The sequence below is a fragment of the Hyperolius riggenbachi genome, chromosome 6 (genome assembly GCF_040937935.1).
Source record: "Hyperolius riggenbachi isolate aHypRig1 chromosome 6, aHypRig1.pri, whole genome shotgun sequence".
Taxonomy (NCBI): Eukaryota; Metazoa; Chordata; class Amphibia; order Anura; family Hyperoliidae; genus Hyperolius; species Hyperolius riggenbachi.
The window spans coordinates 212,970,597-212,989,641 of NC_090651.1; the positions used below are offsets into that span (position 1 = coordinate 212,970,597).

At 44.3% G+C, this 19,045-nt stretch overlaps 1 protein-coding gene and 1 long non-coding RNA gene across 3 annotated transcripts in view; one reads left to right on the top strand and one right to left on the bottom strand.

Moving 5' to 3' along the window:
• LOC137521305 (uncharacterized) overlaps nt 1-19,045 on the top strand; it is a 114,606-nt gene that overhangs the window by 63,598 nt on the left and 31,963 nt on the right. The window lies entirely within an intron of this gene.
• The window catches only part of ADAMTS8 (ADAM metallopeptidase with thrombospondin type 1 motif 8), a 117,947-nt gene that overhangs the window by 57,633 nt on the left and 41,269 nt on the right, over nt 1-19,045 (bottom strand). For both annotated transcript variants that reach the window (XR_011022088.1, XM_068240391.1), the window contains exons 3-4: nt 18,080-18,212; nt 16,277-16,444 (exon numbers count right to left, since the gene is read on the bottom strand). Coding sequence is in view for 1 of the 2 variants with exons in the window: in XM_068240391.1 (XP_068096492.1) it covers nt 16,277-16,444; nt 18,080-18,212 (301 nt within the window). In the remaining variant the exon portion in view is untranslated. The remainder of the gene's footprint in view (nt 1-16,276; nt 16,445-18,079; nt 18,213-19,045) is intronic.

Here is a 19,045-nt window from a genome sequence, read left to right on the forward strand (position 1 = left end):
AAAAAGCCGCCGACTTTAAGGGTTAATAGCAAAGCCCCCTTAAATGCTAAGAGCCTCAAATTTGGAGAATATATTAAGGAGATCAGGAGGAATAAGAGGAAATTTTTTTTTTTCAAAAAGACCTTATAGTTTTTGAGAAAATCGATGTTAAAGTTTCAAAGTAAAAATGTAAACATTTAAAAACCCGCCGACTTTAACGGTTTTCCTGGGGGGGAGGTTCATGGTGGAATCTGGGAGTCCCCTTTAAAAAGGGGTCCCCCAGATGCCCACCCCCCCTCCCAGGAGAAATGAGTATAGAGGTACTTGTACCCCATACCCATTTCCTTTAAGAGTTAAAGTAAATAAACACACAGACACTTAGAAAAAGTATTTTAATTGAACAAAAAACATAACCACGAAAAAAGTCCTTTAATATTCTTAATTAACCATTAATACTTACCTGTCCCTTTAAATAAATGATCCCTCGCAATATCCTCGGAAATGTTCTATCAGTTACAATGTAACAAAGTTATTACAATGTAACAACTTTGTTACATTGTAACTACGCCGCACCCGACGCCACTTGCCGCTCAGCCGCCGCATACGCGTCCGTGCAGGACGCTAAGTCCCCGCAGCTCCCGCTGTCCACCCCGCCCACATCTGTCACCCACATGTCACCCACATGTGGGTGACATGTGGGTGACATGTGGGTGACATGTGGGAGAGGCGGGGAGGGCAGCGGAGCCAGCGGGGACTTAGCGTCCTGCACGGACCCGACAGAGCTCTGAGCTATATAGCTCAGAGCTCTGAGAAGCATCTTTGTATTTGGGCTCCAAGGAGCCCCATTGGTCCTTAGCAGACCAATGGGGTTCCTTCAAATCAGAAGGAACCCCATTGGTCTGCTAAGGACCAATGGGGCTCCTTGGAGCCCAAATACAAAGATGCTTAGAGAGCTCTGAGCTATATAGCTCAGAGCTCTGTCGGGTCCTGCAGCGCAGACGCGGTGGCGGCGGCGGCGGTGAGTGACGTCGGGTGCGGCGTAGTTACAATGTAACAAAGTTGTTACATTGCAATAACTTTGTTACATTGTAACTGATAGAACATTTCCGAGGATATTGCGTGGGATCATTTATTTAAAGGGACAGGTAAGTATTAATGGTTAATTAAGAATATTAAAGGACTTTTTTCGTGGTTATGTTTTTTGTTCAATTAAAATACTTTTTCTATGTGTTTGTGTGTTTATTTACTTTTAACTCTTAAAGGAAATGGGTAAGGGGTACAAGTACCTCTATACTCATTTCTCCTGGGAGGGGGGGTGGGCATCTGGGGGACCCCTTTTTAAAGGGGACTCCCAGATTCCACCATGAACCCCCCACCCAGGAAATCGCGGCCTCCACCGCCCATCGGAGGTGGAGAAGAGCCCCTTGTCCTTGGATTGGACAAGGGCTCGGAGGGGGAGGGGAAAGCTTGGCTGCCCCTCCCCTTCCGAGACCCCCCAATCCATGGACCATGCGGGCTGGTATAGTCAGGGTGCGGAGCCCCACGCGGCCGGTGCTCCGCATTCTGGCTATCCCAGCCTGCATGGGGGACAAGGGGTTAAAGAGGTCTGGGAGGGGGGACCCCACGTCGTTTTTTTTTTATATTTCCCACACTCAGAACGAAGTAAGTAAAACTCTTCCCACTTGGGGGAATCTATGAAAATAATACACTATTGTTACCTGTGCAAAAAAAACGGACATTTTCCGCATTTAAAAGACATTTTTGCCCTTGAAACTTAAAAATCGATTTTCTCAAAAACTATAAGGTCTTTTTGAAAAAAAATGTTTTCCTCTTATTCCCACTGATCCCCTTAATATACCCTAGGAATTTGGTGTTCCTAAACTTTAAGCAGGCTTTGCTATTAACCGTTAAAGTCGGCGGGTTTTTAAATGTATACATTTTTACTTTGAAACTTTAACATCGATTTTCTCAAAAACTATAAGGTCTTTTTGAAAAAATTTTTTTTCCTCTTATTCCTCCTGATCTCCTTAATATATTCTCCAAATTTGAGGCTCTTAGCATTTAAGGGGGCTTTGCTATTAACCCTTAAAGTCGGCGGCTTTTTTATATTATACGGAGCGTTACGGTTTAACGCGAAATTACGGTAGCGTTTAATGCGAAATTACGGCATGAACGAAACGCGAAATTTCGCGTTGAAAATTACGCTTACGGTATTTTCAATTACGATTTTAATGGCATTTTCGCTACGCTAATTTCGCATCGTAATGGCAAATTTCGCATGCGTAATTATAGTAATGCGAAATTACGAAAATTTCAGCTCAACTCTACACATCACCCTTAAATGCATTGTAAAGCATCATCGACAGCTTGTTCTGCAAGTGCTGCATCCTTTCCGCCTTTTGTTGAGTTGTTAAGAGGTCCGCCACTTTGTGCCTGTACCGAGGGTCTAGTAGCGTGGCCACCCAGTACAGGTCATTCGTCTTCAGTTTTTTGATACGGCGGTCCCTCAACAGGCTGGACAACATGAAAGAGGACATCTGCACAAAGATGGATGCAGACGTACTCTCCATCTCCTCTTGCTCTTCCTCAGTGACGGGACGCAACTCCTCTTCCTCCCCCCAGCCACGAACAATACCACGGGAACGTGGAGCAGCAGAAGCCCCCTGTGACGGCTGCCGCGGTTGTTCTTCTACCGCCGCCTCTTCCTCCTCCACAGAAACACCTTCCTCATCATCACCATCATCAGAGTCTGACTCCTCTCCTTCCCCACACGACTCCTCTTCTTCCTCCTCCTCCTCCCCCCTCTGTGCTGCCTCAGGTGTTGTGGGAACATCGTGTTCGTGTGTAAATGGCTCCCACGACTCCTGCTGCCGTAACTCTTCTCGTTCACGCTCCTCCACAGCTGTATCCACCACTCTACGCACGGCACGCTCCAGGAAGTAGGCGTAGGGGATCAAGTCGCTGATGGTGCCCTCATCACGACTCACCAGTTTGGTCACCTCCTCAAAGGGCTCCATGACCCTGCATGCATTTCGCATCAGTGTCCAGTTGTTGGGCCACAACATCCCCATCCTCCCAGATTGTGTCCTTGTACTGTAATGATACAGGTACTGGGTGACGGCTTTCTCCTGGTCTAGTGACCTACTGACATTTAAATCCCTGAATAATTTAGGCCCTGGATATATGAAAGATATGTTGCAGCTGCGTAGCAATCCCCGCATTCTCAGATCAACAGGTTCTAATAATCTAGTCATACCCAGAGTCCACTTGGAAACTTTTGGTCCCAGAGCCTTCTGTCATGCTGCCCCTACGTTTTGGAACTCCTTACCTCAACAGATCAGGACAGCTCCATCCCTGGACGTGTTTAAATCCAGACTGAAAACCCACCTGTTCAGTCTGGCATTTGCAGAAATATAACTTTTGTTGTGTGAATACTTCATCCTACTAATTACTGAATCTGAGAGAGCCTAAGCGCTTTGAGTCCTATGGGAGAAAAGCGCTATAGAAATGTTATTGTATTGTATTGTATAGCAGGCGAGAGAACATCAGCAGGGTGGAATTCCAGCGAGGCTATCGCAAATCAGGCGTCACACCGGCAAGTTGTTTCTACGCTGAATGTCCGCAAAGCGTACCATGGCCTTGTAAGAGCGCCTGAAATGCCCACACAACTTCCTGGCCTGCTTCAGGACGTCCTCTAAGCCTGGGTACTTGGACACAAATCTTTGCACGACCAGATTCAGCACATGTGCCATGCAGGGTATGTGTGTCAGCTTTCCCAAATTCAACGCCGCAATCAGATTGCTGCAGTTGTCACACACCACGTTGACGATCTCAAGCTTGTGCGGGGTCAGCCATTGCTCCACCTGTTTGTTAAGAGCAGCCAGGAGAGCTGCTCCAGTGTGACTCTCCGCTTTCAGGCAAGACATGTCTAACACTGCATGACACCGTCGTACCTGGCATGCAGCATAGGCCCTGGGGTGCTGGGGCTGTGTAGCTGGAGAGGCACCAGCCAAGGAGGAGGAGGAGGATGACGACAGCGAAGCGGTGGTAGAAGGTGGAGAGGAGGTGGCTGGAGGCCTGCCTGCAAGCCGTGGAGGTGTGACAAGTCGGTCTGCTGCGCAGCCACGTACTCCCTGCTTGCTGCCATCGGTCACCAGGTTGACCCAATGGGCTGTGTATGTAATGTAGTGGCCCTGCCCATGCTTGGCAGACCAGGCATCCGTGGTCAGGTGGACCCTTGACCCAATGCTGTGTGCCAGAGATGACACCACTTGCCTCTCAACTGCACGGTACAGTTTGGGTATGGCCTTTTGTGAAAAATAATTGCGGCCTGGTATCTTCCACTGCGGTGTACCAATGGCCACAAACTTACGGAAAGCCTCCGACTCCACCAGCTTGTATGGTAATAGCTGGTGAGCTAATAGTTCCGCCACGCCAGCTGTCAGATGCCGGGCAAGAGGGTGACTGGCAGACATTTGCTTCTTACGCTCAAATACTTCCTTCACGGACAGCTGGGTACTGCTGTGGGCAGAGGAGAAGGAACCGCTGAAGGGAAGAGGCAGTGTGGAGGAGGGTGGCTGTGAAGGTGCAAGGGAGAAAGTGGATGAAGACGATGCACCTGAAGGAGGAAGAGGAGAAGGAGGGTGGCTGGTCTTTTGAGGGGTGCTGCTTTTCCTCAGGTGTTCTTGCCATAGCTGTTTGTGCCTTCTCTCCAGGTGCCTTCGTAAGGCACTTGTCCCTACGTGAGAGTTGGCTTTTCCACGGCTCAATTTTTGCTGGCAGAGACAACAGATGGCTTTGCTCCGATCTGAGACACACATGTGAAAAAATTTCCAAACCGCTGAGCCCCCCTGGGCTGATGGCGCTACGGTGGCAGTGAAGGTACTTAAGATGCAGTGAGGTGGGTTCTCACTCAACACAACCGGTAGTTAGATGCAGTGAGGTGGCCAGGTGGGTTCTCACTCAACACAACAGGTATTTAGATGCAGTGAGCTGGGTTCACTCAACACAACGCTAGGTATATGCAGTGATGAGGTGGGTTAAGTATACACAACAGGTACTGGGTAGTTAGATGCAGTGAGCTGGGTTCACTGAACAGTGAAGGTACTTAAGATGCAGTGAGGGGGGTTCTCACTCAACACAACTGGTAGTTAGATGCAGTGAGGTGGCCAGGTCGGTTCTCACTCAACACAACAGGTATTTAGATGCGGTGAGCAGGGTTCACGCAACACAGCGCTAGGTATATGCAGTGATGAGGTGGATTAAGTATACACAACAGGTACTGGGTAGTTAGATGCAGTGAGCTGGGTTCACTGAACAGTGAAGGTACTTAAGATGCAGTGAGGGGGGTTCTCACTCAACACAACCGGTAGTTAGATGCAGTGAGGTGGCCAGGTCGGTTCTCACTCAACACAACAGGTATTTAGATGCGGTGAGCTGGGTTCACGCAACACAGCGCTAGGTATATGCAGTGATGAGGTGGGTTAAGTATACACAACAGGTACTGGGTAGTTAGATGCAGTGAGCTGGGTTCACTGAACAGTGAAGGTACTTAACCACCTGAGCGGTCTGGACGAGCTCAGCTCGTCCAACACCGCCGGAGGCTGCCGCTCAGGCCCTGCTGGGCCGATTTTAATGAAATAAAAAGCAGCACACGCAGCCGGCACTTTGCCAGCCGCGTGTGCTACCTGATCGCCGCCGCAGCGCGGCGATCCGCCGCGTGCAGCGGCAAAAGAGGGTCCCCCCAGCCGCCCGAGCCCAGCATAGCCGGAACAAACAGTTCCGGCCAGCGCTAAGGGCTGGATCGGAGGCGGCTGACGTCAGGACGTCGGCTGACGTCCATGACGTCACTCCGCTCGTCGCCATGGCGACGAGGTAAGTGAAACACGGAAGGCCGCTCATTGCGGCCTTCCGTGTTACTTCTGGTCGCCGGAGGCGATCAGAAGAACGCATCCGGAGCGCCCTCTAGTGGGCTTTCATGCAGCCAACTTTCAGTTGGCTGCATGGAATAGTTTTTTTTAAATTTAAAAAAAACCCTCCCGCAGCCGCCCTGGCGATCTTATCAGAACGCCAGGGTGGTTAAGATGCAGTGAGGTGGGTTCTCACTCAACACAACCGGTAGTTAGATGCAGTGAGGTGGCGAGGTGGGTTCTCACTCAACACAACAGGTATTTAGATGCAGTGAGCTGGGTTCACTCAACACAACGCTAGGTATATGCAGTGATGAGGTGGGTTAAGTATACACAACAGGTACTGGGGTATATGCAGTACTGGGTAGTACAATGTGCAGCTCCCTGTCACACACACAGGTAGTCACTGAATGTACTGGGCAGCTGGCCGTGGCACACACACTATCAATTAGCAATGCTGTGCATGCAACAAAGGTGTCAGTTTGACACACAGAAAAAAAAAAAAAGTACAGGATGAGCTCTGACAAGAGCTGTTGCTGGGTGCTATAAAAGCAATAACAATCAGCCAGGAGCAAGCTAAGCAGCCAAGAACCTAACTAATCTGTCCCTAGAAGAACAAGTCTGCAGCAGCTCTCCCTAGTCTGTCTAATAGCAGGCAGACGAGTGACTGTAATGGCCGCCGGAAGCTGCCTTATATGACGGGGGGTGGGGCTCCAGGGCTTAGTGTAGCCTGAATGGCTACAATGTGCCTGCTGACTGTGATGCAGAGGGTCAAAGTTGACCCTCATAGTGCATTATGGGGCGAATCGAACTTCCGCAAAAGTTCGCCTGGTGCAGGCGAACGCGAACCCCCGAAGTTCGCCTGGAACCGTTCGCCGGCGAACCGTTCGCTACATCTCTAATTGTGTAGTGTAGTGTATGCATCGTAGTCTATGGCCAATTTATGGGGAAGCCAATCAACTTATCTATATGTTTTTGGTTTGTGGGAGGAAAATGGCGTGCCCGGAGGAAACCCACGCAGACATGGGGAGAACATACAAACTCCTTGCAGATGTTGACCTGGCTGGGATTTGAACCGGGGACCCAGCGCTAACCACTATGCCACATACTGTAAATAGAAACTGCTGTGGACTCACTTCCACCTGATGTTGATGGCACTCAGTGTATCATTCCCCTGCTAAGATACAGCCCAGACTACTGTATTGAGCATTGTCAGTCACTGAAAAAAACTGACAACAATTCCCAATAAATAAATCAAAGCAAAACAAATAAGAGTTTATGCAAGTAACAGCTGCAAAAGCATGATTATCAGGATAGCAGGTCACATCATGTTTTAATTGAATGAATCTTTGCTGGAAATGCCCACCACCTCATGCCCATTTCAGCAATCACTGACGCATTACAGATAGGGATGCTGACTAGCAAGCATTATGTATCTCATGATAACAAAAGCCAACAAGCTTTCCATTTGCTGCACCAATTTCTCTGAGGGGCCCTGGTATGCAGGCGTGAAGCCACTACCCTCAGGGGGTGTACCATGTAAGTGAGAGAACCCTGGAACACAAAGTACTTTTCTAAAGTCTTTTTCTATGTAGCTGTGGAGGGACAGTACTGTGTCTGGATTACAGGAACATCCTGCACTGACATTACTGCCTCATAAATTAGCCACAAATCCCATCGCTCAGTCACTGCCTGCACAGGGATAATAAAACATCATTCCAAGACTACAGGTCAAACACAGGCATACCAGAGCATTATTCTGATGGTGCACATGTTTACTAGAAACACCATGGTGAAATAATGCAATCCCGTGCCATTTTCTATGAGCAGCATTATATAGCTTCAGGAAATGCTTCAAGGCTTAGTTCACACTGGATGCGTCAAAAACTGATCACAGATCCGTTTCTATTTGGCATCAGTTTTTGATTCATTAGCAAACGGTCAATGCAAAAAGTCCATCGCTCCAGAATTATTGCAGCCTCCCCAAACTTGCGGTCCCGCTCCGTTCAGCGGAATGTGTCAAACAGAGCTAATGGAGCAATGTGAATGGATCCTATTGATTAATATAGGATCCATTCACCTCTGTTAGGATCTGGATCTTTTTTTGTGCAAATGTGAACCGAGTGTTTTGCAAAAAAATAGTCTGAAATTGGTGAGGCCTATGTATATTTTGTAGCAGTAGAGTATTGTACCATGTTAGCCATCACTAAAAGCATCCTGATTCAAAACTCCTTGCTGTAAGTCTTTATCATGTAGATTTGTTATTTTGTTATACCTCCTTTGAATTTAGATCCTTGGACAATAAGGTTTTACATTTTGCACTTTTGCACATACACCAGCATAAGCTGTGTGCATGCTGACAAAAAATGTGTGCTCCGAATCCCTAGATAGGTTTGATGCAATGAATAATAACTTATTTAATGTCCTAATTAAAGGCGATGTGCCTGGATATATGTATTTTTTTCTTGTTACTGACCCCTGTGGCTAGGGTTTTATATTCAGTGCACCCCCTCCTTCCCCTGTATGTGTTTGTCAGCATGCACACAGCTTATGCTGGTGTATGTGCATGATGCGTATGGATACATTACGTTAGCTCCCTTGTGCGATTGGTAAGATGCGCTATCTGTCCCAGGTGAGGACATCAGGATGTGTGCTCCTAATCCATTGATAGGTTTGATGCAATGAATGTTTGCATGTGTGCACTATGCATGTTACAGGGCCAGAGTTAGGACACCTATGTTTACCTGGGTACTTCTGCGCAGTGTAGGTGACTAAGCATAAGAATGCATTCTTCTGTGAACTAAGACCCCGGCTTTTAACTTAGCTGTAGGGATATCAGTGGTGCCTGGATGAGTGAATCTGTGAATGCATTTGTTTGAACATTTGCATGCGAGCGTGCGAAGGGTTAATAGATTTTTTCTCCTCTCATGTTTGTCCCCAGGGAGAAAAAAATGCAAGGCAACCCATCCAGTGCATCTGTACCCTCTCCTTTCCTGCAGTGTGTGTGTGTGTGTTATTGCATGCTGTGTCACTGGTATTTGCTGCTGTGACACAGGCTACAATTACAGCCAGAGACACAACACACACACTCAGCAGGGAGGGGGAGATTACAAACATAGACATATGCTTCTCTGTATATTTCCTCCATGCTGACAGATGTGAGAGGACAAAGGGGCAGGGGAAGGAGCTGATGCTGCCACTGTGAAACTGCTCCTCTGCCCAATAAAACTCCTACTTTTTTCCATAGACTTTAAAAAATTGAAAACATGTAAACTATCGCAATCACAACTCTAAAGCTAAATTCACTAAACTTGGGTCACATAGTCATGTGCTCAACCTGAACTATGTGGTTACTTTTTGTGGATTCAAAAAGTGGATGCAGCAAAAAACATCCAATCAGATTTCACCCATTGACTTCAATGGGAACATTTTCAAATGCTGTCATTCTCACATGATTCAAGCCAGAGTCCCCAAACTTTGCAGAGTTGTTCACTGGGTAACTCGGGTTATATTTTAGAAAAAATGGACAGAGCCTACAACAGTTAATCAAATTTCAGCCATTCAATTTTTGGGAAAATTCTAACTACAGCCATTCTTAGACTGTTAAGGGTAGGGTCCTCAAACTTGGCACAGTCAGTCACAGGGTGAATGGAGTCCATTCAAATTGGACAAATTCGAATTGCACAATTAGACCAGATTAAACCAATCAGATTGACCCAATCATGCAATGAGATTGGTCCAATTGTGCAATGTGATCAGTCTAGTCTGATTGGTGCAATTGTGCAAAGTGTCTAATGTGATGTGATTGGTCCAATGGAGCAATTCGATTAGCCCAATCTGATTGGTCCATTTATGCAATTAGGTTAAATCGTGCGATTCTATTGGTCTAATATAATTGGCCCAATTGTGCTATTCAGTTGGTCAAATTTGATTGGTCCAATCATGCATTTCGATTGGTCCAATTGTTTAATACAGAATGGTGTACTTGTCTGCCCTGCACAATGTACTATACGCCACCAGCTGGTATGTAAAAATAATTTCCAAGCCATCCATTAACAATGAATCATATTTTATTGTGCCAAAAATATTTACCATGTTAAATTAATAAAGGTAAGGTTTGCCTGCAAGGTAATATAGGTAAAACACATATTGGCATGAGGTATTAAATAGTTTCTGGTTGGAGAAATGTATTAGGGCCTGTTTCCACTATCGAGAATTCGCATGCGTTTGCCACATGGAAATTCGCATAGCCAATACAAGTGGATGGGACTGTTTCCACTTGTCAGGATTCCTTTGCGTTTTTCTGTGCAGAAAAAATCTGCATGGCAGAGCCATCAGAATTCGCATACCGCATACCGCTATGCGAATCGCATACAATGGGCTCGATTCACAAAGCGGTGCTAACCCAATTAGAGATTTTAGGCGTGATAACCATTGCACCACGCTGGTGAAAAGACAGTTTAGGTGTGATAAGTTTAGGCATGATAAGTTTAATCGTGATAAGTTTAGGCATGCTAAGTTTAGATACGTTTAGATCGCGCACAAAGTCCCGCACGCAAAGCAGTGCCATTAAACTCTATGCGAAGTGCACTAGACTTTGCTAGCGCAAAACTTTTGATCAGCTGTGCACTGCGGTGCTAACCCAGTTGGTGCTTAAACTTATCACGCCTAAACTTATCACACCTAAACTTATCATGCCTAAACTTATCACACCTAAACTTATCACACTTAAACTTATCATGCCTAAACTGAGTTTAGGCATGATAAAGGGCTTTTCACCAGCGTGCTAACTGTTAGCACCGCTTTGTGAATCAGGCTCAATGTATTTAATAGGGAATTCGCATGCGGTATTGGTATGCGAATTTTCATGCGAATTCGCATACGATTTCGCATGGAATCAATGGAAAAGCACACAGGCACTGCCATGGTTAAATTCGCATACATCGTCATCCATGCGAAATCATATCCGCATGAAAATTCGCATATAACCGCATGCGAAATTCGTATCCGCATGCGAATTTTTACCGCGGCGATTCCCACCGCACAACTAGAAACGGGCCCTTACAGATTTGAAGTAATGCAAGAGTGGGATCTGCTGAATATACATTTCATCGGAAGAAAACACCACGTTATAATAGGCTTAATAGAATATGATGACATGGTTCAATTTAGTTACACAGTGGTTTGCAAAAGTATTCGGCCCCCTTGAAGTTTTCCACATTTTGTCATATTACTGCCACAAACATGAATCACTTTTATTGGAATTCCATGTGAAAGACCAATACAAAGTGGTGTACACGTGAGAAGTGGAACGAAAATCTTACATGATTCCACATTTTTTTTTTTTACAATAAATAACCGCAAAGTGAGGTGTGTATAATTATTCAGCCCCCTTTGGTCTGAGTGCAGTCAATGGCCCGTAGACATTGCCTGATGAGTGCTAATGACTAAATAGAGTGCACCTGTGTGTAATCTAATGTCAGTACATATACAGCTGCTCTGTGACTGCCTCATAAGTTGTCTTAGAGAATATTGGGAGCAACAACACCATGAAGTCCAAAGAACACATCAGACAGGTCAGGGGGATAAAGTTATTGAGAAATTTAAAGCAGGCTTAGGCTACAAAAAGATTTCCAAAGCCTTGAACATCCCAAGGAGCACTGTTCAAGCAATCATTCAGAAATGGAAGGAGTATGGCACAACTGTAAACCTACAAAGACAAGGCCGTCCACCTAAACTCACAGGCCGAACAAGGAGAACGCTGATCAGAAATGCAGTCAAGAGGCCCATGGTGACTCTGGACGAGCTGCAGAGATCTACAGCTCAGGTGAAGGAATCTGTCCATAGGACAACTATTAGTTGTGCACTGCACAAAGTTGGCACTGCACAAAGATTGGCAAGAAGAAAGCCATTGTTAACAGAAAAGCATAAGAAGTCCCATTTGCAGTTTGCCACAAGCCATGTGGGGGACACAGCAAACATGTGGAAGAAGGTGCTCTGGTCAGATGAGACCTAAATGGAACTTTTTGGCCAAAATGCAAAACGCTATGTGTGGTGGAAAACTAACACTGCACATCACTCTGAACACACCATCCCCACTGTCAAATATGGTGTTGGCAGCATCATGCTCTGGGGTGCTTCTCTTCAGCAGGGACAGGGAAGCTGGTCAGAGTTGATGGGAAGATGGATGGAGCCAAATACAGGGCAATCTTGGAAGAAAACCTCTTAGAGTCTGCAATAGACTTGAGACTGGGGTGGAGGTTTACCTCCCAGCAGGACAACGACCCTAAACATAAAGCCAGGGCAATAATGGAATGGTTTAGAACAAAACATAGCCATGTGTTAGAATGGCTCTGTCAAAGTCCAGATCTAAATCCAATCGAGAATCTATGGCAAGATCTGAAAACTGCTATTCAGAAACGCAGTCCATCTAATCTGGCTGAGCTGGAGCTGTTTTGCACAGAAGAATGGACAAGGATTTCAGTCTCTAGATGTGCAAAGCTGGTAGAGACATACCCTAAAAGACTGGCAGCTGTAATTGCAGCAAAAGGTGGTTCTACAAAGTATTGACTCAGGGGGCTGAATAATTACGCATACCCCACTTTGCAGTTATTTTTTTTTTTTTAAATGTTTGGAATCATGTATGATTTTCATTCTAATTCTCATGTGTACACCACTTTGTATTGGTCTTTCACGTGGAATTCCAATAAAATTGATTGATGTTTGTGGCAGTAATATGACAAAATGTGGAAAACTTCAAGGGGGCCGAATACTTTTGCAAACCACTGTAAGTCTAAAATACAGCTGTGTATGCTTTGAACTTGACTTTACTACTGACTTGTTACTGTATTACTGATTTGTATGCTATCTATATTATATTATTGTACAACATTATCCCGCATTGTAAGCTATTCAGCAAAATCACAACACAATATAGCAATGATATGTAGACAGAGGGTAGGGGAACTGGCACCAACTGGATGAATACTCAGCGGTGCTGCAAAAATAATGCATTATCTCTGTAACTGACAATCATAGAGCTCATCTGACTAACAGTCACTTGACTGACTCAACAGCAAGAACGGTGAGTCCTGCTGTTACTTTGATTGAGAGCCTGTGAATGCAACTGGTTTTCTAAAACAGAAATGAAGCTGTGAGCAACTACTGTGGCTATAAATGGTACAGTACCTAAAACAGCATTAAAGAAGGCTCATATCAATGATGACATAAACTTCCTGATTTTTACTTCTACTCTCATGCTAAATACACACCCTGGATTTAACTTGGCAGAGGTGCAGGCCAGGGTTTACATCACAGGAGCCTGTAGGCACAGATGCTCTGGCAACCTAAACTCCACAAACCTAAGCCAAACCGCACCACAAATGTGCTGGTTGGCTCAACTTTCACCTCCCCCTACTTCCCCTGCTCAGTGTAAGTAGCCACTGGTGCCCCTTAACATTGAGTGCTTCTTGTTACCTAATACTAAGTAGCTAAAGGTGCCCCCAAGCATTAGGTAGCTAGAGATGCGTCCGGCTGAAGGGAGAGCTCATCAGTGAAATGCAGAGAGCTGGGTGAGTAACTCACCATTTACTGTACGTTCTGCTGTATAGTGAAGGAGGAAGAGAGGCACTTGAGGAGTGTAGTGAGCCGCCTTTTCTATCTTCTGGTGCCTATAGGCACCTGCCTAGAGTGCCTTATGGACAATCCAGCTCTGCTGTTCTTAGCTGTTAAGAACGGTCTCACTTCAGATCCTAGTGTGTCTTGGAAGCCGCTGACATTGTCTAAAGTTCAGACATGCAGGGTTTTTAGCAACACCAACCCGTGAGTGCATTGTTCTACTCACCCTTCTCACCACAAGCCACCCTGTTGTGTAATGCACATCGCTCCTCCCTCATCCATAGCAGCAGATGTGTCGCTAGATTCCAGGCTACCAACATGTCTGTACAGCACTTGGCCCTGATCTGTGCGAGGTTTAAGCTAAGTACAAACATTGTATTAAAATTCAGCAGGGGCGGATGTTATGGTCAGTCTAGGCCAAGAATCTAGTGTGTGTACAGGAGCCCACCAAATCTGTCTAAAGGTCTGGCATGCTGAATCTTTAGTAACATCTAGTGCCCGACCTGCCCTAAATGCATCATTGTCCTACTCACCCCACCCACTGGAAGCAACCCATCTGTACAGCACTCTGAACTGTTATAGGAAAGATTGAGCTGTTACACAAAATCATCTCTTGCTTTGTTTATAGATGTTATCGGCACTTCAAAAGTGAAATAAATATGAGTATCACTTTATTGCCCAGTACACATGATGCAACCTGCCAAATTGACAGGTCGAATCGATAATTTCCAACATGTCTGATCTGCTGCCGATCGATAACGGGATGAAGTTTCAGACCATCGCTGCACTAAAATTGATCCTATTATCAATTGGGAGCAGATCGGACATGTTGGAAATGATCGATTTGACCCGTCGATCTGATGGGAAGTTGCATGGTTTGTACCAGCCTTAAAAGCGGAGCCGAGATGAAAAATTAACTATAACAAGTAACTTGTCTATATATCTTATCTAAAGTTTAGATAGTTTACACAGCAAATCTAGCTGCAAACAGCTTCAATAAAATATGATTTCTTCCTGTGATACAATGACAGCAGCCATGTTGTTTGTAAACATTACAAACAGGCAAGCTTATCTGCATCTTCTGTTAAAAAAACCTAATCCCCCTCCTCCTCCCTCCTCCCCTCTGCCTCTGAAATCTCTGGCTAGTAATACCTCCCCCTCCTCCTGCCCAGACTGAGCTCCCATGAGCCCTTGATACTGCCAAGGCTCTCTGAAAAACTGTGGGCGAGGCTTGTTTAGTTTATAGGGAATTCGAGTATTAAAACAAAAACAAAAAAAATAGTTGGCTTGAGGAATGCCCTATAAACCATAGGAAAGGAACACAATTATGCAATGAGTAAGGGCTCATTTCCACTATCGCGAATTCGCATGCGTTTTTCGCATGCAAATTCACATAGCAATACAAGTGAATGGGACTGTTTCCACTTGTCAGGATTCCTTTGCGTTTTTCTGTGCAGAAAAAATTCGCATGGCAGAGCCATCAGAATTCGCATACCGCATACCGCTATGCGAATCGCATACAATGTATTTAATAGGAAATTTGCATGAGGTTTGGGTATACGAATTTTCATGCGAATTTTCATGCGAATTCGCATAGAAACAATGGAAAAGCACACCAGCACTGCCATGGTTAAATTCGCATACATCATCATCCATGCGAATTCGCATTTACCCGAATGCAAATTTTTACCGCGGTGATTCGCACCGCACAAGTGGAAATGCAGCCTAAGGGCTCGTTTCCACTATTGCGGTGCAGAATCGCCTGGATTCCACCGCTGATGAAATAGCATGAAATAGCATGCGGATGCGAATATTTTCCGCGTTTTTTGCCGCGAATTCGCATGCGAATTCGCATAGGTGAGGGTATATGCAAATTTAACCATGTCACTGCCTGTTTGAAGTTACATTGGTATCTATGCGATTTCGCATGAAAATTCGCATACCATAGCCGCAGGCGAATTCCCTATTAAATACATTAGCGGCGATTCGCATGCATTCCACTCGCAGGCGAATTCTGTGGCTCTTTTGTGTGTTTTTTCACCGCTGAAAAAAACGCACCTCAACAACGCTACAGTGGAAACAGGCCCATCCACTTGCATTACATGTGCGATTCTGCATGCGTTGGACGCATGCAGATTCGCGATAGTGGAAACGAGCCCTAAAAGTTCATCTCGGATCCACTTAAACCATGTAGAGGAGTGGTGAAACTTTGATTACTGAAGCAGAGAATAGCACTGACTGTAGCTTACTTACTACTGGCAAATGAACAGAGTAATTGGTTATACCTTTCAAATTAATAGATTCATTAAAGTTTTTTTTAAAGCACAATTTAAAGTGTTGACATATATTTACTTTATATTTAAGCATGTTTGAATGTCTTAAATATGGTTCGAATAATTGTTGCAATAAACTTGCATGACTTAGTTCACCCCAAGACTTTTAACTCCAGTATGTACAATCTTATCTGTTATACCGTAAATTAGATACAATGTGTGCTGATCCATGACTGAATAATCTTCTTTGAAACTACTGCTTGTATGGGCTGCTGCTGCTGCTGATGATGATGCATTTTTGTAAAATAAAGTATGGGAATGACACGCTTTTAGTATTGAAACAGAACTAAAATTACTGCTGCAGGTACATTGCATTGTGAGGTGACAGAGGTGTACCCACAGCAGTGACCTGACAGCTGTATGCTCATTGGTGGAATTGCAATGATGATATTTTACAAAAAGAAGGACATAAGATGATGCATGAGAAATACTTCTTACCATGACCACTGTCAAAGAATTCCATAAGGTAAAAAGCACTGCAGGGAGACCAAGGCTGCGACTTGTTGAGCTTCAGAACAAAAGGGGCCATCAGGTGGTTTCTGTCCAGATCTCCAAAAACCTTCTTACAGTTGTTAGAGTTGTCATGTGGGATGCTAAGGATGTGAGCTAAGTACAAAGAACAAACAGTTCACAAGTATATTACTGACAGCTATGCACACACCTATTACTGTAGTTACAATATAAGGAACAGTCACCGTGCACAAACTACTTCATAGGATTTGCATAATTTACTTGCTTTTCCATGCACTTCCTCATATCCGTAAAAACATGGCAACTGATTTAGCAAACCTCTCAGGGGCCATTTATCCCTGTTTTAAAGGACATCTGAGGTGACAGGGATATGGAGGCTGCCATATTAATTTCCTTTTAAACATTACAAGTTGCCTGGCATCCTGCTGAACTTTCATGCATTAGTAATGTCTGAATCACACACCTGAAACAAGTACCGGTATGTGGAAAATCCAGTCCAACACTTATCTGCATGCTTGTTCAGGGTTTATTGTTACAAGTATTAAAGGCAGAGGCTCAGCAGGACAGCCAGGCAATTTGCATTGTTTAACAGGAAATACATATGGTAGCCTCCATATCCCTCTCACTTCAGGTGTTTTCCAGGCTGATTTTATACTTATTTTCTGCGTTGCGATGTGGTGCAATGCTCCTGCCCCATCGCAAAAACTGTCAATAATGTGACCCTTACGCCAGAGTGTGCCATTCAACTGATGGGAAATGTATGCCTTATTTGACCTTTACTTTTGTTAAATGATATTTTACACGTTTAAGTGCAAATGGGGTAGACAAAACGAGTATTAGTTTTAAAATGATCTGATCCCCTAACTATACTTGGGTCTGTGGTGATCCCGTTATCAGATCACTGGGCAATTTCACAATCACTTTATTTAGAAAAGAGATTTTCACAGTAAGAGTGAATACGTACCACAGGAAATAGCTATGGCGCATATTGGGCTTGATTCACTAAACCGTGATAAGTCATATCATTTTCGTGTGCTTTTCCATGTTTGCGCGCAATCGTGAATCTGCGCGCAATCTCAAATTTTTGTGATTTTCGCGTGCAAATTCGCGAATGCGCACAAAAACGGCCGTGATAGGACTAATCACAGTTTTCTGAATCAAGCCCATACTGTACTTGCATTTAAAAGGGTTTTAGGCCTTGAACCCAATGGCAGCACTTTTCTAAGCCTTTTGTAAGCGCTTGTGATTTGAAAAGCTCTTGCTAATGTAATGCTATGGGTGTGATCCCACTTGAGGGATGTGATGTTTTAAAAAAGACCCTTAGCATTGCATTACCAAGAGCTTTACAAATCACAAGCGCTTAGAAAAACTAGGTGTGGGAAGGAGATACGTCCTCGATCCGCCAGACAGGTCCTGACCGTGTGGCTCTCTGGACTGCAAAAGTAATGATGCTCAAAAGGTTGCACTTGATGAACATTTTTTTCAACCTTAATAACTTTGTAACTACTGTACCTCTTTGTCAAAGTATTTTCATGCTCCTTCCATTGCATTATTTATAGTATACATTAGAAAAAAATATTAAAATAGGTAAAGGAACCTCAGAATATCTGTAGTTGTTGTGCAGATGTGCGAAGTACAGACATGTCACCATGGGTTGCCACATGTATAGAAGTGACTATATGGGTATTTATCTCTTCAGTATCCACTCCACCAAATTATTTATGGGTAGAATGACCCTTGAATTACAGCACATAAGTGAAAAAAATATACCTAGCTCATGGGCCAAAGTGTAGGCAGCCTGCAGTCCACTATCTTCAATTACAGAGCAGCTCTTGCTGGGGTCGCACACTGTCCCGATATCTGCAACTCCGACAGTGTCACAGCTTTCATGTCCACAAAAGTCCTTACACACAGAATAAATGAACAGTCAGATGAATTTCTGCCTACAGGCATTGTACAGATAAGTACAGATGAAACAGTATGCTGGTAGATAAAAAAAAACACTAGTGATAACAGCATCCTCCAGAAGAACTCTTTTCAAAAATAATCCAAATCCTAAAAATCATATGACCATGAAACTTTCACACAATCTGGGCCATATGCAATTCAAATTTTCACCAGAGTTTTCACCTTGGAGATATTGGCCTCAATTCACTAAGATCATGCTGGAGATAATAAGGCAAGAGAAAACTTACCACCACACAGTAAGTGTCATATGCAATTTACTTTTTCACCTGAGTTTTCTCCTAGGAGATAATTTTCATCGTCTCTTTAAAGTAACTTTTCAGCATTTTACAATTGAAAAAGTACCCAAAAGTTTGTGAAAAAGGACCATTAAATTTATTTTGAGTATTTTCTTGCTTGCTGGTGGCTTAAAAGGCATTTTATGACAACTTGTGAAAATATCATCTAGGAGAAAACTCAGGTGAAAAAGTGAATTGCATATGGCCCTAAGAGAGTTATCTTATCTCTTAATTCCTTATGTTACCTCCTCTGTAGATAAGCTTCCTCCTCTGTAGTTAAGTTACCTCCTCTGTAGTTAAGTTACCTCCTCTGTAGTAGTTATTTTCACACGCACTTAATTAACAGCCTGTCTTTAACTTTAGAACTCTGGAGTTATTTTAAGGATTGAAGAGTTAACTTAACGACAGAAGAGTTAACTTTAGGTTTGCCTGAGATAAAATGTTTCCTGAATACTACATGCCTGATCACCATTGTGATAACTCTAGAAACGTT